Here is a 20,648-nt window from a genome sequence, read left to right on the forward strand (position 1 = left end):
AAGTTCCCTCTCAAGCATCTCCGGCGCATCTCTAGGTGTATCTCGAGCACACACTTTTTTTCCTCGTTGCCATGAACCACCATCCTTGGCCATGGGCCGAATGGTGACCTACTGCTGAGCCTTGCCAGGATAGAACGAGTAAGACACAGCGCCCATGTATGGTATCGCCGGGATTAGCAGCGAGGGTCCAACGACGCCCCAATCAGCAGGACGCCACTTGATCGCCTGGTGACCAGGGTTGATGCCAGTCGAGATGCATCACTGGCGGCCATGGAATTGCGTTTGGCACCAGGAAACCCACATCGGCCACTAGTGGCGCCAGCCCCAGTCTCATGGTTTGAACGGTGTTGTGTGATTTGATTGCGTGAGTCGCGGCGCAGGCGGACGGTGGTCGGTGCTGATACAGACGACCGACGGGCTCAACTTGTGATGGTGATGCGGATGTTGGCGTTTGATGAGATGGTGATGCTTCCGGGGACTGCCGTGGTAGTCGGAGAGTCTGGTTGGTGTGTGTCACATTAAAGCCTTGATTGCGGCAGATAACTACGGTCGAGTTGTACTACTATCTGTCTTGACTACTCCGTAATGTGACTGGACTGGACTGGACTGGCGTGGTCTGGTCCCATGGCCGCAACATGGTATAATAACATGCTCATGCTGTACGTACGGAGTACATACATAATGGGAAGCCTGACTGTCACATCTCGGCTGGCAGGGCTCAAGTCAAGTTGAAGCCGGCATCTGTTGCATATTTTCCCACTGGCACGCCCCCCTGCCCATCAGTTGATGTTACTCAGCACTCGCCAAGCGCCCTGGCACACTTGACTGGCACACTGGCACACGCACAACCGCGCCCACCTGCATGTGCGCTCATCAACAGCCACTTTTAGCAGGGGGCCCCTCCTTCATCAAGACGTTGGACCCTTTCTTCTCTTCTTGTCGTCCTGCGCTTGTTTCGACTCTCCTCCTTCTCTTCTCTGTGCAACCTTGGGAGGAAAAACGGGCTTGCATCGACGTTGCTGATCATCCTGTGCGTATTTTCGAGGCTGGTGATAGCTTCGAGTCCTTTCTCTTCTTCTTTTGAGAACCGGCGTCCTCCTTTTGTTTTTTTTGAGGAGGCATTTTTCAAGACATCCACAGCGGCTTGATTATTGCAAGGTGAGTCAACTTGCCAAGTCTTTGTTGTTGTTGTTGTTATCGTCGCCTCGTCCTTGTCCAGCCTTAGCCTTGCGCTCTCCGCCTGCCGGCTTGTCACGACTTCTTCGCTTCTCGACCTGATTGCAAATTTTCTTCCTGGTTCAAAGTGCATCCGAATCCCTAATCCTTCACTACTTCTCAACATTGGCTTGTTCTTTTGATTTTGTCGTCGTGGCGGGCGACTCTGAGTTCTCGCTGCCTCGCTTTTACGTCAACATTTTTTTCCCGCTCCCGAACTCGTGCAACACCCATTCTGTGCGTCTCTCTATTTGTTCGAGACAATACCGTCCCAACCATAATTATTACACTGGTCAAGTGCTTTGGGAATTTCTCGTGTCTTGTGAATGTATCAGCAATATTGTCGCTGTCATTGTTCCAGTGTCTGAGATAGGGGAAATTGCTATGCTTTCACAGGTCTTTTCCAGCATTCTGAGACCTTGACAAGGTCCTTTGCTTTTCCCCTCCATATCCACGCAGAGAATGTGCTCAAGAATATTCCTGAATCATCCTTCTGCTTGGCTGGATTGTGACGGCTGGTTGTTTGTTCCTCATCGCTAACCTGCCTTTGGCATCCAGGTTGGCTCCGATCAGAAAATCTATTCAGGTAGCTTTGAACGGTTCGTGGAGTTGCTAAAGAAATAACCTCGGTGACGGTTTTTTGCTTGCACTCCTTCTGTAAAGACCCTCTGCCACTCTTTTCTGTTGTCAATACAGAAGTTTTGCTGCACCATCGTCCGATGCATAGATAGACCATAGACATGGATTCTGAAGACGGAGACCATTTCATAAAGGCAAGTCTACTACTATCCCAGCCTGCGTGGCTGACTGCTCGGTCGTTGCGGATTCCTAGAACTAAACACTAACCGTTATACCAGCAACTGGCTGCCTTTGTGCGCGCCCACGAAAAGGCCCTGGCCAATGCCTTGCAGTTCCAGCGTCGCGAGGTTCGCCATCGATCGTCCCAGAGCACCAGCGCGGCAACGATCCCTCCATCCCCGACCTTGCCAGACCGACCCTCTACATCCTCCTCCACAACAAGCTCTTTAGCAGCGGCGTTTTCATTGGGAGCTCTGAACTTCACCTCACATAATGTCAAGTCCGCGAAGCTGGCTCTTACCCCCCACCACCTATTCTTCCTTCTTTCCCGCTTCGAGGAACTTGGGATTAATGTTGGACCTATGAAAGTACGGTTGGAAAACCTACACGATAGTTCATCATCCACCAACTATGTTTCATTTCTCGGCAACTCGCAGAGAGCCCGTAGCCACAGTTCCGACGTAGGCTCAATACACTCTGTCTCTAGCATGCGAAGCGTCATGTCTGGCATGTCCGCGTTGTGGAATAGCCTGGGTATTGGCGCCAGTATATCTGCCGCCAGAACCGAGCGCCAAAAAGCGGCCCTTCAGGCTGATCTGAAGTACCTGTACTCTGCCTTCACCAAGATTCCTTGCTTGCGACTAGCTCCGGACTGGCGAGCGCGTTTGATCAGCGGATACGAGGAGTTCCCTTTCGACTCCGCCGTGCCGATTTACGTCTTCAAGAACTTGCAAGCTCTTGAAATCAACAGCATTGACTTTCGTCAATTCTTTGGTTGGGACCGTCTTGCAGACCAACTACGGTCTCTTAGCCTGAGGCACGCCGGCATTGAGGACCCAGCAGACATTTTGATAGACATTGTATTGGATGATATGGACAAGAGGCGTCGTCGCACTTCCAAGTCACAATCATCGCCAACCACGACTTGGGCTGTCGGCACCAATAGCCCTCGACGAAGCCCCACCATGCCTCCGGAGCTTGTTAGAGCCGCATCTGCTCCAGGATCACCTGAGCACAGAACCCTCCTCGCTGAGCTTCGCCGTGGATCAATGACACCGAGCGAGCCGGTTTTGGAGGACAGTGAGAGCTCGGATACCGCTAGGCCCTCGATCTCCCGTGATGATACTGATGACGTCCCTCGCTCCCCTTGTAAAGTTCCTCGGCCTCGAAGCATTTCTCCTTCTCGCCCTGCAAGTTCAAGAAACCACTCTACTCAAGTAAGATCGTCTCAACAGCGTATCAAACGCTCCGGATCAGGCAGTTCTCATTTGAGCCTCTCCGAATCTTGGCATCATCATGCAAGGGGCAGTTCGAGCAACCTCTTGGCTATGGGGATCTTGCCAGCGTCTAAATGGCGCTTTCTTCGACACCTTAGCCTCGCTGACAATGCCATGACATCGATCCCCCCTTCTAGCTTGGCTCCTCTTTCAAACACCCTTTACTCTCTCGACTTGTCGTCTAATCTTTTCAGCCAAATTCCTGACAGCTTGGCCTCTCTCACCGCTTTACGTGCGCTGAACCTTTCCCACTGCATGATCGACTCACTCCAATCCCTTACTCGCAATCCACTCCCTGCTATCACGGCCCTTAACCTTAGGGCGAATCGACTACAGTCTTTAGCAGGAGTTGAGAAGTTATACCCACTGGAACGGCTTGACCTCCGAGACAATCGTCTTTCTGATCCACTAGAGCTTGCAAGACTGACTGGCATACCTGACATTCGAGAAATTTGGCTCGATGGTAACCCCTTCACCAGAACTCACAAGGATTACCGAGTAACTATATTCAACATCTTCCGATCTGCTCCAGGCTGTACAGAGGATATTATCATCGACGGTTACGGACCGAGCTACTCTGAAAAGCGTCTATTGATAGAGCGTGCCCCTATTCCCGACTCGGTACCGGTAGTCAAGCCTATGGCCTCAGACTCACCTGCTGTTGTCGATGTTAGCAAACCTACCATTGTCTACAACTTGCCCAAGGAGGCTTCTGTTCTGCGCCAAGAGCGCCCGGTGGCCAAAGCAGTCACTAGTGAAGTCAACATCAACTCTTCCCGGCGTCGGAAAGTATCAAAGAGACGCATAGTTGATCTTGCAACTGGTGATAGCGGGTCAACGACTACGCCGACGGAATCATTGACGGAGGATTCCGTGGCAGTAACCGAGATTGAGGCCGGGAACTACCGCATTACCAGGCAGCCTGATAAATCCTTGCTTCCGCCCGTCATATTGACGGACAGCGGGAAGACGTTACTTCCTTCTGCTTCTTCTGTGGCTCGGGCTACTGGTGCTTCGGGCAGCACCAACAAGCCACTTCCCCCCACACCATCTTCGTATGACTCGAATAGTACTACAAATGAGCCAAGAGCATCTGAAGACTGGGATGCGGGTGGTGAGATGTATCGCCGAAGAATTGAAGCCCTTCGCGATAGGGTTGGTAGCGGCTATCTCAGTGTCTTGAGCGAAGAGAGCTGGGATGGCACCAACAATCCATTCCTGTCGTCTGGCGTTCCATCTGTTGCAACTTTACGGACGGGACATGTGTCTCACCACGTGTCTCAAGCTCAACCAATCCACAGCGGCCGCACGATGGGCTGAGCTGTAAAAGTATTCATCCCAAAGATTACGCCACTCTGATGTGGCTGCTATTTTGATACCCCCCTCGATTGATACCCACGAACATATACCCTCTTCACAAATTTTGTATTGCGGCCGGAGTTGGGTCAACTCTGGTCTTATTGATTAGTGCGCAAGGTGCTAATACACCAGCTGCTCTACACGCTGTCATATATCACCTGGGGTTGCCCTTTTTGCGTTGTTTGGTCCTTAAGATTGATTTTACGATTTACGGAGTGGTTGTAGGGAGCATAGCGATAGTGGCGTTTTGATTTGTTTCCCAAGATGGCTGTTTGATCTCTCTCCGCTTTTCTTTCACCCAGTCTTGTTTGCCGCCGTTAGTCAAGGCTGTATGAAATTGCATCGCCTTGTGAAGGCTGCATGAGTTGATGCCTTTCTTTGTATGCAAGGACAAAAAAATGGACTGCATGGGGGGTGGCTGCATCGTTTAATGTTTTGATTTTCTACATGGTCCCGTATGCCATGGCTTTAGAGTGGAACGCCTGTATTTTTGGTTTTGGACATGGCACCATAGGGATACATGGTTGCTGTTGTTAATGTCTCTGTTTTTCCCGCCTCAAGGTGTCCGCCACCCGACTACTATTTTGATTTCCAGATAGGCGACAGACTATCGTGGTCGACTAATAGAGGAAATCATGGGCCGGTATCCATGGTGTCTCTTACTCATTCGGGCGCGTAGTTACTGGTACCGTGTGTGAAGCATGCTCGCATGGTTGTCCCGCACTTGAAAGCTGGAGTCAAGTGTTAAAATCGAGACCCTGGCCAGCCATTCGGGATCCAGTGACCTTCCTGCAAGGCTCCAAGCCACAAGAAGGCCTATTTACTAGCGGTGCGGAAGAGACCGAGCTCGAATGGGGCTCGAACCATGACCGCCTTTGCGACCGCCTTTTTACATACTTAAGTGCCCACACCAGGTCAGGTCAAAACTAAGCGACTGTGGTCGGGAAATGCCATGGCGACGCTACGCTACTCCGTACAGCATGAACCGATCAACAAGGGCACGGGAAGCTTATCGACTTCTCAAAGGCAGCTGCATCTGACCAGGGGGCTGAAGATGGGATGGAAGACGGGTGAATGAGACTTATTGATAGGACCACTGAGAATGACGCAAGTTGATTTGTGCGATCCTGCCACCGGTGTTTGAGAGACTGTGTAAGGTGTCAATGGGCATCATGCTTATTTGCAATGTGTTGGATGTAATCTACTCCGTACTCCATATGCGAGCAACAATGAACGGGTGGCACATGTACGCTGAAGGTCGGGCAAGGTGAGGCGCTTCTTGGCGTCAGAGTGAACCATAACAATCTTCAGCCTAGGAACAATATCCTTAGCAAACCACGCCGAACCATGGCTCTCAAAATAGCACTTCAATGCCATGCCGATTTTCCAAGAACCACAATTCCTCGCTTCTTCCCCAGATGCAGGATGCAGCTGCGCCGGCGGGTCTTGACCGAAAACAGCCAAGCGCAGCTCGGCGCTGTTGACTAACACGTGTGAAGGTGGAGTTGACGAAGGCACTACTCCGTACTAACCGGAAGAAGCCATGGGGCCATCAGAAAGGGCGCTTGAGGTCCTGAGCAGGTCGGGGGGCAAAATGGTCCGTGCGTTTGCGACTTCACGCGTTGTCTGTTTTTCGCTCCTGCGGAGATTGAGAACCCCCGACGTCACGACGGACTGCTAATGCCTCTGTGGTTTTCATTCTCTGTGCTGCGACGAGGTCTCTCTTTCGGCTACTTGCCCTGACGTATGCGACCTTGTGCCCTGCCGTGTCTGCACGGGGGCTTTGAAATGAACGCCTACCCCGCCCCTGCCCCTTGACAAGGTCGCGCGCAACACAACCCCCTGGATTGACTTTGCAGCACGGAAACCTACGTACGAAGGCCAAAATTGACTCACGATTATCGAGAGAATACATTGACTCGTGCTCAGGAGCCTTGGAGCGCGTCCCCATACATGGCTCCGTCCTCGCCATCACCGAGAAGGACACCTTCGGGACGTCCCCGAGGCCGTCCGCTCGGATCGACAAACGCAGCGCGCGCAGCGAGACAGGCCTTGACTGTTACGTCTGCGACAGAACCGCCGCCTAAGAAACGTCGTTATGTGCCCGGAGGGCCTGGTGGAGGTGGTAGATTTGTAGAAACGGATGACTTGGAGATACAAGTGACGACTTCTGCTCCTAGGTCGAGGACAACCGCTGTGCGAAGCGCCATCAATGGCAAGTCACCTTCTGTGATGCCCCGACGAGAGAGGAGTACTAGGTCTCGCGCCTCTGCAAGCGAAGAGCTCGAGGAAATGCGATGGGGGTCGGCCGCTGCCGTGGCAGCATCGGTCAAGCAGGCCGAAGACTACAAACCGCGAGAGGAGCGAAGCTGGGAGGAGTTTCATCCGAACCTGGATATTGAAAAGACCTTCATGGTCTTCTCAGCAGACGAGGTCGATGGTGTTGCGCGAGATACTCCCGGTACACCCGCTTTGCAAACGCCAGGAACGCCGCTGGCAAATGGGTCCATGACTCCCTCAAGACAGATCAACGCAGCGTCCACAGGTACTACGCCGAATCCTCAAGGGAAGCCGGACGCAAATGCATCAGACACTCAAGCTGGGACTCCGTCAAGACGGTCACGTCGGCCGACGCGCGAAGTCGTCAGCTTTTACAATGCCCGGACTTCGGATCTTGCACCGACACCCCGCACGCCCAAAATATTACCTATACATAACCAAACACCAAAGGAAAGGCTAGATCTGAAACTGCCATCATATCGCCGGACAAATCGGATTGAATTATTTGAGAGCAAGACCTTTGGTCAGGCAAGATACGTAGACAAGGCAATGAGCAATGTCGGCTATCAGGAGAGTGACCAGTTCATTCGTCCTGACTCAACATTAATCAAGGCCATTGATACAAATGCGGAGGAGGACCTCGAGCTCACACCTGTGAATAGCAGCGAGGATCACCCTCATCACACGAAATTGGGTAAAGTGGAATACGACATGGATGAACAAGATGATATGTGGTTGGAACACTTGAATACCTTGCGAAAGCAGAATGAGCTGGAAACAATCACGAGAGAAGTCTTTGAAATTACGATAACGAAAATTGAGAAGGAGTGGCACGCCTTGGAAAAGAGAATACCGAAGCCAAATCCCAAGCCACCGCAGACGCATCGCCCTAGGTCGAGCTCTGCTGCCGCGGTGAATGGCGAGACTCAATCTGGGGAGGAACCGGATAGTAAGTGTGCCATATGTGATGACGGAGATTGTGAAAACACAAATGCCATTGTCTTTTGCGATGGTTGCAATCTTGCCGTTCATCAAGAATGCTACGGCGTACCTTTTATTCCCGAAGGCCAATGGCTCTGCCGCAAATGTCAGCTTTGCGGCCGAGGCATTCCCGTAAGTTTCAACAGCTGTACATGTGTTTGATAAGTTTCGGCTAACAACCATAGACGTGCATCTTTTGCCCCAACACAGATGGTGCTTTCAAGCAGACCAACTCTTCAAAATGGGCGCATTTGCTCTGCGCCATGTGGGTTCCAGAGGTTTCGCTCGGGAATCACACATTCATGGAGCCGGTAATGGACGTCGAAAAGGTGCCCAAAACTAGGTGGAAGCTATCTTGCTACATCTGTCGACAGAAGATGGGTGCGTGCATTCAATGCTCCAACAAGAATTGCTATCAAGCATTCCATGTAACATGCGCGAGACGAGCACGCCTGTATCTCAAAATGAAAACTAGCCACGGCGCTCTTGCAGTCTTGGATGGAAGCATGGTCCTCAAAGCTTTCTGCGATAAGCACTGTCCGTTGGAATTCAGCAAGGAAAACAACGTCCACCAAGCGACGCGTTCGGCAAAGAAGTTCTACAAGAGAAACATGAAGGGCCGTATTTGGGCTGATAACTTGGCTATTGCCAATGTTATCGCAGCACAGCAACGCAACCTACTGGCGGAAACACCCGAGAGCGCGCAGGGTGACAAGGAAAAGGCCGCTTCGGAAAAGAAAAAGAATGAGCAACCGCCCAAGAATATGTGGAAGCTACCTTCTGGTGCCCCCATTATCCCGCAAGCTGTGTTTGACATTGTCGAGGCCTCCATTCAACGATTTCCTTTTCGTAAGCGCAAGGACTTCTTGAGTGAGGCTTGCCGTTACTGGACACTGAAGCGAGAAGCTCGTCGGGGCGCGGGATTGCTCAAACGCCTTCAGCTACAGATGGAGACCTTTTCGTCCATGGAGCTTACTAGGCGAGACTTCTCCACGATGGGTCCAAATGGCAAAGCACGACTTGCACGGCGAATCGAATTTGCAGGAAGCATCCTCAAAGATCTTGAACAATTGAAGGATCTTTCAGAGAAGATTGTGCAACGAGAACAGATGAAGGTGGATGCAGCTGAAATTGAGGATGAGTTTGTGAATGAGTGCTACTTTCCTGTGGCTAAACACTTACCTCTGGCGATTGAGAAGGCCATATCGTAAGTTTGTCACCTCGGCGCTAGAAGCTGCTGTTACTAATTTTTGATCTGAAGGTTGGATAAAGACCTGTTCACGAGTGGGCTGGAGAAGCTGCAGTCTCGTGTTGGCCAGAGATTCTATGTAACAACTCTTACATTTGCGCAAGATCTTGGCGACGTTATCAGCACGGGTATACTCAATGCTCCCTCGTCATCATCAAGCAATAGTAGCGAGCGGCGGTTCGAGGCCACGGATGCCTCTCCAGCAAAGACAAACTTCTCAGATATACGAGAGCGGCGGAAACTGGGCAAGCGCATCCTCAAGGCTGTTCAGCCTCTACTAGAAACCGCTCTTCGAGTGGAATCTGAAATCTCAAACAAATCATACGACACAATGCAGAAGGAGCTGGAGAACTTGATAGACGCCAGCGTGGACACTTCACGGGTCGCCATCACATCTGCTACGACGAAGCAAGAAGAAGACACCATCATGGTAGACGCCCCGGACTCGTCAGAGATCACAGTCAAGAGCGGCTTCAATGACGAAGACGTTGATGCCGAGGGCGACCCAATGGACACCGCGGAAGACGCCGAAGGCCAGAATGGTGGAAATATAGAGGTCAATACCTCCGGCCTGGGCATCACTGTCAAATCGGAAGAGCCCGCCGTTTCCTCGCGCAAGAGCAGACGCACCAAGAGCAACAACAGCCTCCAAACGTCAGAAACGCCACCGGAATCAGAAGCCTACGTCAACCTAGCCCCCCCAGCTACGTCGACAACAGGCGTCCCAGGACCACCAACACCCCCCCACTCAAACGGCAGTTTTGGCAAAGAGCCATCAGATCCGCTGACGGAGGGCGGCGTCCTGTGGTACTTCAAGGCGATGCAGCCTCGGGGAACATCCATCCTCGGCGAGCACTGGGCTGCGGGGAGAGATGCGGTGCGTATGCTGAGCGAGGAACTGACTGATCTTGATGACGAGGAGCTTAAGGGGCTCCGAGCGGAAGTTGATGAGTCGGTTGCGGCGGGGTTGGTCAATGACGAGGCGGGAGATGGCGGCAAGGTCAAGGGGAGAACTAGGAAGAGAAGAGCTTCTGGGCGGAGAAGATAGGTGTATTTTTACCCGGATTTCGTTGTATGTTAACGAGGTGGACTGGGCTGGGGCTTTTGGCTTTTGGTTCTGGCGTTTGGGAGGGGCATGACACCTTTTTCTTTTTTTTTTACGGGCGACTTGTGGTTCGATCCCGCATGTAAAGATGTTATGTATAGATAGGAAGCTAGGCATGCGAATGAATGGTGTGTGTGTTTGAATGAATAGCGCGGCATTTGTATGTGTCATGCATGCATTTGCGATTCAAAGTCCACCCCAGATTATGTCTTGTTCGTCGGTCAAACTCGCTGGTAAACGACATGGACTCCTTGGCAGCACTCTTTGCTTTTAACGTCTCTTGTTTCTTCTCTATTGGCAGTGATGGATGCGAATCGGCTCGTAGGGTAGGTAGTTGATTTGCATTGGAGGTGCTAGATACCACCGTTAAGAGACTTGTACTTATAAGCGCGTAGCATTCGTAGAGTGTCTTGTTCTTGGTAATACTGGATGCACTACTTTACTAGATTACCACCACGATGGCTCATTCTTCCGCGCAGAGTTCGTCCCAACACTCCATTGGATATGAAGGACTGTTACCGATAAATACCGGTCTGTCGGTAAGAATACGCAGTCTGCGGTCTCTTCAACTACACGAGCCTCTGTTCATAACTTGCGCCTGTTGTTTTCTTCTTCTCTTCTCTTCTTTTCTTTTAGCGTAGCCAAATATCAACCAGCTTATAGCTTCCTCTTGCGAGGAGCTTCAACTTTGTCGAGGCCGGGCAGGTTTGAGGGCATTTACATGTATACGTCGGACCACGCTCCGAATGCGGAGGAACGTGGAGGAATATTTGCGGGCAGGTCATTCATCATTATGATGAATTGCAGCTTCTGCAATGATGTCGCCTATTATTTCTGTGCATACGCCCCTTTTGCGATGTCTGGAGCGCACATGAGTACCTGATGTGCCGGCAATTTAGAACCTTTCTTGTCTCACGCTGTACGTGGTGAAGTGCTAATTTGTGAGATTTGTTTTGCTTCGTTTAGTACAGTGTTGTAATTAGATATTCGGTGTCTCCCCACCCGAGGCACCCAAGTGTACCAAGGGGTTTTGGCAACTGCCATCTGCCTCATCAACTATTATAAGACAGCGTATCAGACTTTTCTGCCAGCACATGTCAATTTTTCGCTGTCCTCAAAAAACAGGAGCCGCGGGCGGAGATAGATAGGTAGGTGGGTGTAGGATCCTGTACAATGGGACGCATGTGTTCACCGTGAAAATACCTGCACAAGAAGAAATGGATGGAAATTGTACGCGGCTAGTGTAGCCAATTACACATTGCACTGATTACTGTTATCGGCTCCTGCAACAGCAAATAGAGCTAGGTACTAAAGTGACCAGACGAATGCCGGAGCTGTTAGGGGTAGGTGGTTTTTTGACTCCTGCACAGCCGCACATCATATGCAGGCGGGGAACTTTTCATCCGTAGTCGGGCTACTCACGTTTTGACTAATCCGTAAACCGTAGATGTGTTGGAAAATGAGAAACGTTGTATGCGTGGAATCCAGCGCAAAACCGGGTGGTTTTTGGTGCGGGTGTGGTCGGTCGTCTGCGGCCACAACTGTCACAATAGGCGTCAGGGACCAAAGTGGTGTGTGTCAAGAAGCAGGCTAATGAGTGGCTTAAATGATGGTACTTTTGTTCCTCTGCATTTTGCCGTGTTGGTTCTCTCAAGTGCCTGGTATGTACCAAGAAGTTGCAACAGAGATGGGAGATCAATCCAAGGTGACGAGAGACGCCGACGCTTGTTCGAGCCGTCTACGTTGGATGAGCATGCAAAACACCTGCAACATGGCGCGTTTTACATTGTGATTTCGTTTGTGCTAAATGCTGCACAGAGGTTTATCAACGTGGGTGAAGGTGCTGAGAGGGCGAAAGCTGTCCGTTCCGTTGTCAAGCCACAAAGCCACCCATTGCCTCACACCCAAACGCCTTCTTGTATACTCCTAGTCTCGGGCCATCCACGACGTGATGAGTAGTATGGCATAACAGAGTTTTCGAAGCGCCATAATTAGTTAGAGTGATGATAGGCACAGGAGCACAGACGGGCTGGCGTCAGCGAAAAGTGGGATTTAGATGTTCTCTCGAATAAAGTTGGCGTCGTACCCCGTGCCGAGTTTGCTTTTGCTCTGGTTGTGAGCAACTGGCAAGTTGTCTCTCCAACATTTGGAATGGTAGAGACGGAGAGACGTAGGCGACAAGTTGGGGTTTCATAGGACTCCTTGGTTATTGGATGTGGAGTCAGGGCTAATACAGAGGGCTGTTCACGGCTCCAAGACGACAGAGCTTCTCTTCCGGATCGTCCGAATCTTTTGTTGCGCGGCTTGAGCCGGAGTATCGACTACGCACATGAGAAGATTGCGCGTCGGCCGCTGTCCCTGAGTGCCGAGAGCTGGCGCAGGGTAACATGGACATATCGACACATCTTGGGTCGTGATTCGTGATTCGTTTGGCGGATCTGGATGGGATCGAGGAGCAGACAGTCGAGTGGCTAACAACAGACTTTACGATATCTTCGATGGAGAGGTGACATGGAGCAGGACTGGGCGCTGGGCCTACGGTTCTGGGGCACTTGGACCTGTGGCGCGGAAGGAGCAACCTGGCCTAGGATGGAAAAGAGGGGAACTCGAGGGGCAAAGAGTCAGAACAGCTGTTCCACCACGCATCGATTGATACCAGGTACGCAGCACGGAGGCCATGGCTCCCAGCCATCAGCCTCACCTTGGTCTTTACCTTCGTTCATTGCCTTGAGCTTGATGAGTGTTGTAGACGGCAGAGGGGCTGAGTGTGCTTTTGCAACGATGGCTGGGAGCATGACCTGGCTGGCCCTGGCACTTGGCATTCGACGAGCATTTCGCTTCGCTCGGAAGCCTTGGAGGTGCCAAGGAAGGCAGCAAAGGCAAACATTTGATGACCTCGTACTGCATACTCCATAAATTAAGTCTCTCGAGCTCTGTTCTCCGTGTGTGGGGCTGAGCGCCAAAACCCCAACAGATCAAAGACATGTCTGGTATTAGAGATCTGGAGTCTGACGGCTCACAGCATTCGCAAGCACCCGTGAGCTCTACAACGGGCGCTCGAGCAATTGCAGAGACACTTCAGCCGGCGCGTATTCAGAGTACCCAAGTACCCAGTACCTGGGCAGGTCGACGTTACAGGTACAGGCTGCGCCACCGCACCGCTGCATGGCCGACACTGTGACTTGGGGACGCTAGAGCTGTGCAGCACAGGGCAGAGCTGGTATTGACGGGCACACAACATTCGTCCAGGTGTCTGCATGGTGGGCTCGTAGCCACTAGGAAGCTGCAGCGAGGCCCCATCCACATGTGCAGGCCCCCGGACGCATTACCGGGGGCGCCCTCGAGCACCAAAGCATCTGAAGTCCTGCCCGCAAGGCTCGGCCACCGTCCACATGTCCAGTTGTCCTCACTCGAGTTTGCTGGCTGCGGCACCTCACGACAAGGAACACAAGGCAACTGTGTCCGCCGGCATCAACCTTTGAATTAAAATCGAAAGAAAGCGGGCCATTTCCACCACCGCGGAGGGTGTACTTCCGGCCAGCGGCAGAGTTCTCCCTTGCCTACGAGCCCAACGACGGCCACGGGTTCCTTGAGGCGGGCAACGCTCCAGACTCCACCAGCCGAGCTGACCAGGCACCCAAGCCTGGCGCTCCAGCGACCGCGCAACATCGACGCCCCAGTGACCAGGCCGGCGCCCAGCGATCAGTGGTACATGCACCAAGTCGCCAGTAACACACAGAGCCCACACAGAGCCCAGTGCCATTGAGCACCAATTGACCCTCCAATCCCTTCCGCCGCCTGCCTGGCGCGTGCTGTTTCTGGCTGCTACCGACCACACAAGTACGTACTAGGCTGCTTGGCTGCTCCCCCTCCCCTCCTCAACCGAAAAAAAAAAAACATCCCGACGGCTGCTGGCTGCTTCCCCCATTCAACTGCGCCGAAAAGCGATTTTCTCATCCACGACGAACTGCCAAACGGCGACACTGGACGACGACGACCTTCCCGTGACGGAAGCAACGCGACCTGGCTACTAGTGAGCCCATCCAAACGACCATCGCGCCTTTTGGCCCCTGTTTCTCCAACCGACGACGACTGCTTCAGCCCATCTCCTGAAGCTATTCTTGCCGACGACCGCCCTTCAAGGCAACACCCCTCGACGACGATACAGACCTTGGCGACCGTGTCTGTTTGCCCGTACTGAGATTGATCTCATCGACTGCGTGCCATTAGCTACATACATTTTTTTCCATCTGAGATATATCCATTCCGCTCGCTCCGCCGCCTACCAGGCTCCTCTACCCCGAGCTGTGATCACTTCTCCGTAAGTCGTTCCTTGCTGCTGTTTTTTTTTTCTTGTTTCTTGTTGGCGTCTCTGGTCCCCTCCCACCATTCGCCGTCCGACTACGGCATCCGTGGGTAATCTCTCCTCCACTTTGGATGTGCTCTGATCTATCACGTACCTGAGAAATTTGCGACTGAAATATCATGCACTCAATCCCCCCCCCTCCCTCATTGCCGTCTTTCTGAGAGCTTCGACTCTCTGCCGCCGTCATGACTCTTGACACGCGTGCCGCTACCTGATTGCTGGTTTACTAACTGCCGACGTCGTCCAGATTTTGAAGTGCATCGTAATATCAGCACTCCATCAGCTTTCATCGCACGTTCCCCCCGCAGCCTCCACCTCCTGCGCATCGTCTTGCATCTAGTGATTCGTTTTTCACGCGCCAACGCCGCCCACCTCTCCGGTACCCGCGGGCAATCCCTCGCCAAAGGGATCTCTCTATTATGGCTGACCAACACGAGGTCGACCTCGATTCTATAATTGACCGCCTGCTCGAGGTGCGTGGCAGCCGCCCCGGAAAGCAGGTCCAGCTGCTCGAAGCCGAGATTCGATACCTGTGTACCAAAGCCCGCGAGATCTTCATCTCCCAGCCCATCCTGCTTGAGCTGGAGGCCCCCATCAAGGTATTTTTGCCTGGCATTGACCGTTGTACCCCTATGTGATTACTGACTGACACTGGCAGATTTGTGGCGATATTCATGGTCAATACTATGACTTGCTCCGGCTCTTTGAGTACGGTGGTTTTCCTCCCGAGGCCAATTACCTCTTCTTGGGTGACTACGTAGACAGAGGCAAGCAGTCCCTCGAGACAATCTGCCTTTTGCTCGCCTACAAAATCAAGTACCCCGAGAACTTTTTCATCTTGCGAGGTAACCACGAGTGTGCCTCCATCAACCGCATCTACGGTTTCTACGATGAGTGCAAGCGCCGCTACAATATCAAGTTGTGGAAAACTTTCACCGATTGTTTCAACTGCCTTCCCATTGCCGCTATTATTGATGAGAAGATTTTCACCATGCACGGCGGTCTCAGCCCCGACCTGAACTCAATGGAGCAGATTCGACGTGTCATGCGGCCAACGGATGTACGCCATTGCCCTATCCCCATTCCTCCTTGTACCCAGCAACCAGCCATTATCTCTGGGGTATTATTAGTCTGGACATGGTGCTAACTTATCTAGATTCCCGACTGTGGTTTACTTTGCGATCTGCTCTGGTCGGATCCTGACAAGGACATTACTGGCTGGAGTGAGAACGACCGAGGTGTTTCCTTCACCTTTGGGCCTGATGTTGTGTCTCGGTTCCTGCAAAAGCACGACATGGACCTGATTTGTCGTGCTCACCAGGTTGTCGAAGACGGCTACGAGTTCTTCTCCAAGCGCCAGCTGGTAACTTTGTTCAGTGCGCCCAACTACTGCGGAGAGTTTGATAACGCCGGAGCCATGATGAGCGTCGACGAGAGTTTGCTCTGCTCGTTCCAGGTTAGTCCTATGCCTTTGCTTGGGTTGCAACCGCGACACACTAACCAAACGATTGTAGATCCTCAAGCCAGCTGAGAAGAAACAAAAGTACGTTTACGGTGGTCTTGGGAGCGGAAGCAAACCAGTCACTCCCAAATACAAGTCCAAACAGTGAAACAAAAGAAATGAACGAGTTTATACGAACATGATTGCTCTTTTCTAGGTTCGGACGACGCTAAGACTTGAATTGTACCACCTACATCGACGGATGACTTGTCCACGACACCGATTTGTTCCAACATCCGCCGACGCGCCACTACAAAGCCCCGATTTTTGTCTCACCGCATCCGACTTGTTTTTGACCCCCAACGCTCTCTCTCTCTCTGTCGAATCTCGATCTCTACATCTCTCCACGTGAATGCGTGTTGCACGTGCAGCTCGTAATTTGCGACTCGCGCCGTCGCTGGTGTTCGCGGCCGCGAGCATGCTGGGTTGGTTGCCTCGGGTTGTACGGAAAACTATTTGCCGCACCCTTTCTGTGGAAGTGTTCTCCTGGCTTATATGTGTATTTTTTTTTTTTCTCTTTTGGCCTTGTGTATACGTTGGGAGGACGCCTGCCGGGGGGTTCGGCGGAATGGCAGAACGAAAAATCTATCGGGCAGCCCGAATCGTCTCTAATGCTCAATGCGAACTTGATCACGACGAATGGCTGTTTCTTCTAGCTCATTATACAATATACAAATTTGACATACACGACGTCGTGTCCAAATGTGACGTGAGTTTGTTTTCGGACATGGGGACAGTCCATCGCCGAGTGCCGAACCCTAGTTCCGTCGGTATTGCTACACAGCTTGCCTCGGAATGCCGACGCATCACGGTATTATGACTCACCCACATAATACAGGTAGGAGAGGGTGGCAAAAAGGTCAAGTATGACTAAAGCATACAATACTCGGTGCATTCGCTATTTGTCCGTGGCTCGGCTAGCCAGTTCGGTGTTGGCCATAATATTGTTGAAATCCCGGATGGGTTCCTAACGGAGTCCTCTATGCTAGGTACCCAGGCAGTCAAGCTGGGTGCACAATAGACCAAGTCGACTTTTAGTCAAGGTTGCCATTTTCAAAGATGCCCTCCATGGTATGATGTCTAGCGGCTGTCAAGCCGCGGAAGAGCTTGACGAGACACCCCGACTCGAGTCACACCAACCCATTGATTGCCCTTGGGCCTTATCCAATGTCCACATCACCGCGCACTCTTCGTCGTCGGCTTGATTTATAGGCGCAAGAATAGGACACGACAACGGCGTTGGAAAGCCGTTCCACGAAGCCATCCCCGCGGCCTACTTGCAATCCTCACAAGGCGTGTCCGTCATAGCGCCCCCTGCAGCGGCAGCGGCAGCAGCAGCGCCGCCACCCGCCCCGTCAAGAGATTCGCCGGCCGTCCTGCCCGCAGAGTGAGCAGAGTGATGCCGGTCGACGTGTCCCAAGTCCCGCCCCGGCTCGATGACATCCCTCACTCGCCGCTTGAATTCCTTGGTCTCGGGGAACCCGCCGTCCGCCTTCCTGTCCCAGAGCACGGTGCTCACGGCCCGGGCCGCCTGGTCCTGCGGCTGGTGGTGGATGGTCACGACGAAGGCGCCCCCCGTCGAGGGCTGCAGCGAGACCTCCCCCAGGGATGTGGAGAACGTGGACAGGAGTTCTTGCGCGAACTGGTCTTGCAAAATCAGTCTCTTGCTCCTCCTACGCAAGACCGAGTCTCGCGTTTCAACGTGCGAGGCGTGCCGAGGACCGGTGAAGAGACGTAGAGCGGGGGGCGCGTGTACAACGCGAGGGGGGGAACAAAGTACGTACGTACGCCGCCCTGAGCATCCACTTGCATTGCGTGCAGAACTGGATAGTCACTCGCGGGAACCGGGTTTCGTAGTCTGCGCATGCAGGCGCGCTGGTCGGCTCGGCCATTTTTTCTTTTCTTTTTCTGGCTTGTGTGTCGGGAATGGACTGCTCTGGTGCTGAGTATGTGCTGCCCGATGCTGCGCTAGCCTGGATCACTAGAAAGATCCTGGCGTGCGAGGGCGGCGAATTCGAGTGATTCAGTGACGGATGTGAACCAGGTGTAAGTTATATCGACCATCATCTGCGGGCGCTGCTGCGTATCCAGATTAACTTTGAACCCACTTTGAACTGGGCGCTCCACTATTTCCACGCATGTCGTCGTCGTTATACAGGCAGCACGACCAGAGGTCGATACCGAAGACTCGTCGGCCTATTGCAGAGGTTCTGCTTTGTGGCTTGGATCGGACATGAATTTGGTGCTACGACGAAGCATATGCCAGCTATCCGGAGAACGGTTCCCGGTGGCCTGGTCTTAGAACCTGGCTGCTGAGTTTTGAAGCAAAGAACAGACTGGCAAAGATAACACGCTGCACGTCGCTTTGTAAAGAATTGTTTCGATTCATATGTGGCGTATTGGGACTTGGGAGCATGCGGGACACATGTGTTTTCACAACAAACAAATAGAGGCAAAACCAGGTTCAATGAATCTTCATCATGTTCACTTGCACTTGAACATTTAATGAACTTGATTGTGTACCAAACATGAATAGATACGCAGACATAACGGACACAAAGAAAAAAAAGACCAGTAAGAAAAAAAAAGAAGGGAATTAATACATGCTGAAGAGCCGGTACTCCCAGGCCGATGTTTGCCTCTTCTTGCCCTCATATGGCTGCGTCTGTACCTCCGCGCACGGATGAGACAAGGCCACGAAATGGTTCGCTTCCTGTCTTCCTAGGGGTCTTTCATATTTGTGCGCAGTCAATGGGTCAATGGAATAAACAGAATTCCAAGTATATGCTTCGCCGGTGGCCATATTTCCAGACGCGTCGCCTTGCTTCTCTTTTTGCTTGATTGTTTTGCTCTTCATTTGCCGCTCAAGGGGTATGCTGCCTCTGTGCTAACTCGGCACAAAAGCTTCGAGAGGGCTCTCTATCCATGGACCCAGCCAAGGATCATGACGAGTATGTTTGTGTGAAAATTGTGTAACTTGGTACGCCGTATCCGTCTTTCCCACCCAACCGTCCCAAATTTCTCCTCGCCCTTCACCTCCAAGCGCACCGTTCCGGATTAAGATATAGAACACGTTAGGGGACTGATCGCTGCTGCGGCCGGCGCCGGTGCATGCCGCACCTCCCAGCCATTGATAAATAAACAAGAACAAATACCCATCGTAGGAGGTCGTTGGCTGGTAACTTTTTTTCCTCTACCGCGATAAAATCGACGAGGAACACTGGTTTACATGACGACACAGCAGCCGCCAGATTGTTGCGGTGCATAGGGGTCCTCGCCCTTAGGAACCGAACCCCATACGGATGGGACCATGTAATCCCTTGTTCCATTGCAGTAAGCAATGATGCTGTTTGACGAACGCAGGTAGTGTCAGTTTCTATTGCCATCCCAAGAGTGTGGTCATGCAGGCAAGTCACCTGCATGTATTGGTCGCCTTGTTCATCAGAGTAGTTTCTCACCTCTTGGCAGCTGTGCTGACCGGAATACGCTCGCGCTCCAAGTCCTCTCGCAGGCGGTTGTTGAGCTCTGTTAACCGTCTCAGTTTTAGGTCTGCCATGGACTGTTTCGTCTTCTTGATCTGCGACGGGTCGCCGACATCTCGCGAGGTGTACTGAGGCATCTTGATGGCGGGAAGAAAAGCACGACGCAAAATTAAATTCAAGTAGAATGTCAATTAGACACGAGGTGCCGAGGAGGAGGGAGGCTGCGCAGTCTTGAGGACGCAAATCAGGCAGGCGGCGGACGCGGCAGACAAAACAAGCCAAGCGCGAAGATATCGACCGAGTCGCGGATAAAACTAAATTTGATGCAACCAGGCGTTAGTGAGACGTATCGTAGAGCGGTCAGTCGGCCACCAAAAGTACTATTCTTCCTCAGAGGCTCGAATTGTCGGTTATGGATTGAGGCTGGGGCTTGGTTGGTGACAAGACGGCGCTGAACGACTGAACGAAGACACACGGCTGCAAGCAATGGCCAAGGCAAAAACAGCCGACATGTGCCGCACTCGACGGCGACAAGTCGCAGCGACAACGTTGGCTGGGTAGTACTGTGTCGTGCAAGTGGTGCTAGGATGCAAGGACAAGAAATCGTGGATCGGTGATAATATTGCTGTTGTCTGATTCCCCCAAGTTGGCGAGCAGAACAGAATCGGAGCTCAAATTGCCCAAGCCTAGTTTCCGGCCCCCCTTATTCGTCCGCGGAAAGTTGCTAGGGAAAAAACACATTTGCCCGTCGAATGCGAAGGGAAAGGGCGCTCAAAGCTGTGCAATTGCAATGCGAATGAATGGAAATAGGCCACTTACCGATCGACCAGGCCCTGGCGGATCGCGAGCAATAAACTGACAGAGGCGCGGAGAGGAGACGAAGGGAATGGGGGAGGAGGAGGAGAAGAAGATACGACCAGGCGGGACTTGACATGAAGCAGAAACTGGCACCTGGGCGGGAGTGAGTGAGTGCAGGGCAGTGGGCAGTGGGCAGTGGGCAGCACGTCGCTTGTGGGCAGCCAGTGGACTGGTCAA

General features: G+C 52.4%; 6 protein-coding genes across 6 annotated transcripts; 4 read left to right on the plus strand and 2 right to left on the minus strand.

Annotated features, from left to right (window-relative positions):
- The first annotated feature begins 53 nt into the window (after nt 1-53).
- Nucleotides 54-5,985, plus strand: J3458_007109 (uncharacterized protein). Its single transcript, XM_066119208.1, has 2 exons — nt 54-1,988; nt 2,073-5,985. Exons 1-2 carry the CDS (start codon nt 1,956-1,958, stop codon nt 4,608-4,610), a joined length of 2,571 nt encoding a protein of 856 aa, XP_065975845.1. The 5' UTR covers nt 54-1,955; the 3' UTR covers nt 4,611-5,985.
- Nucleotides 5,986-6,277: 292 nt separating this feature from the next.
- J3458_007110 (uncharacterized protein) lies at nt 6,278-10,419 on the plus strand. The gene is made up of 3 exons (XM_007816811.2): nt 6,278-8,042; nt 8,096-9,117; nt 9,172-10,419. The coding sequence occupies exons 1-3, from the start codon at nt 6,603-6,605 to the stop codon at nt 10,205-10,207; spliced, it is 3,498 nt and encodes a 1,165-aa protein (XP_007815002.2). The 5' UTR covers nt 6,278-6,602; the 3' UTR covers nt 10,208-10,419.
- Nucleotides 10,420-11,737: 1,318 nt separating this feature from the next.
- J3458_007111 (uncharacterized protein) lies at nt 11,738-12,223 on the plus strand (the record flags this gene model as incomplete). Its single annotated transcript, XM_066119209.1, has 1 exon — nt 11,738-12,223. One exon carries the CDS (start codon nt 11,738-11,740, stop codon nt 12,221-12,223), a length of 486 nt encoding a protein of 161 aa, XP_065975846.1.
- A 2,826-nt stretch (nt 12,224-15,049) lies between these two features.
- Nucleotides 15,050-16,240, plus strand: GLC7_1 (type 1 serine/threonine-protein phosphatase catalytic subunit glc7; the record flags this gene model as incomplete). The annotated part of the gene is made up of 4 exons (XM_007816810.1): nt 15,050-15,229; nt 15,289-15,690; nt 15,787-16,086; nt 16,145-16,240. 4 exons carry the CDS (start codon nt 15,050-15,052, stop codon nt 16,238-16,240), a joined length of 978 nt encoding a protein of 325 aa, XP_007815001.1.
- A 1,164-nt stretch (nt 16,241-17,404) lies between these two features.
- Nucleotides 17,405-18,023, minus strand: J3458_007113 (uncharacterized protein; the record flags this gene model as incomplete). Its single annotated transcript, XM_066119210.1, has 2 exons — nt 17,405-17,773; nt 17,916-18,023. 2 exons carry the CDS (start codon nt 18,021-18,023, stop codon nt 17,405-17,407), a joined length of 477 nt encoding a protein of 158 aa, XP_065975847.1.
- Nucleotides 18,024-19,356: 1,333 nt separating this feature from the next.
- Nucleotides 19,357-19,750, minus strand: STE18 (Guanine nucleotide-binding protein subunit gamma; the record flags this gene model as incomplete). The annotated part of the gene is made up of 2 exons (XM_007816808.1): nt 19,357-19,477; nt 19,590-19,750. The coding sequence occupies 2 exons, from the start codon at nt 19,748-19,750 to the stop codon at nt 19,357-19,359; spliced, it is 282 nt and encodes a 93-aa protein (XP_007814999.1).
- Nucleotides 19,751-20,648: the final 898 nt, after the last annotated feature.

This window comes from Metarhizium acridum (genome assembly GCF_019434415.1).
Source record: "Metarhizium acridum strain ARSEF 324 chromosome Unknown scaffold_72, whole genome shotgun sequence".
NCBI lineage: Eukaryota > Fungi > Ascomycota > Sordariomycetes > Hypocreales > Clavicipitaceae > Metarhizium > Metarhizium acridum.

What these genes read in the sequence shown, in the direction of transcription:
- J3458_007109 (XM_066119208.1), top strand. Translation starts at nt 1,956, where the DNA reads ATGGATTCTGAAGACGGAGACCATTTCATAAAG. An exon ending in ACGGAGACCATTTCATAAAG is followed by an intron (nt 1,989 to 2,072) that starts GCAAGTCTACTA and finishes CCGTTATACCAG; the next exon opens with CAACTGGCTGCCTTTGTGCG.
- J3458_007110 (XM_007816811.2), top strand. Translation starts at nt 6,603, where the DNA reads ATGGCTCCGTCCTCGCCATCACCGAGAAGGACACCTTCGGGACGTCCC. An exon ending in TTTGCGGCCGAGGCATTCCC is followed by an intron (nt 8,043 to 8,095) that starts GTAAGTTTCAAC and finishes TAACAACCATAG; the next exon opens with ACGTGCATCTTTTGCCCCAA. An exon ending in GCGATTGAGAAGGCCATATC is followed by an intron (nt 9,118 to 9,171) that starts GTAAGTTTGTCA and finishes TTTGATCTGAAG; the next exon opens with GTTGGATAAAGACCTGTTCA.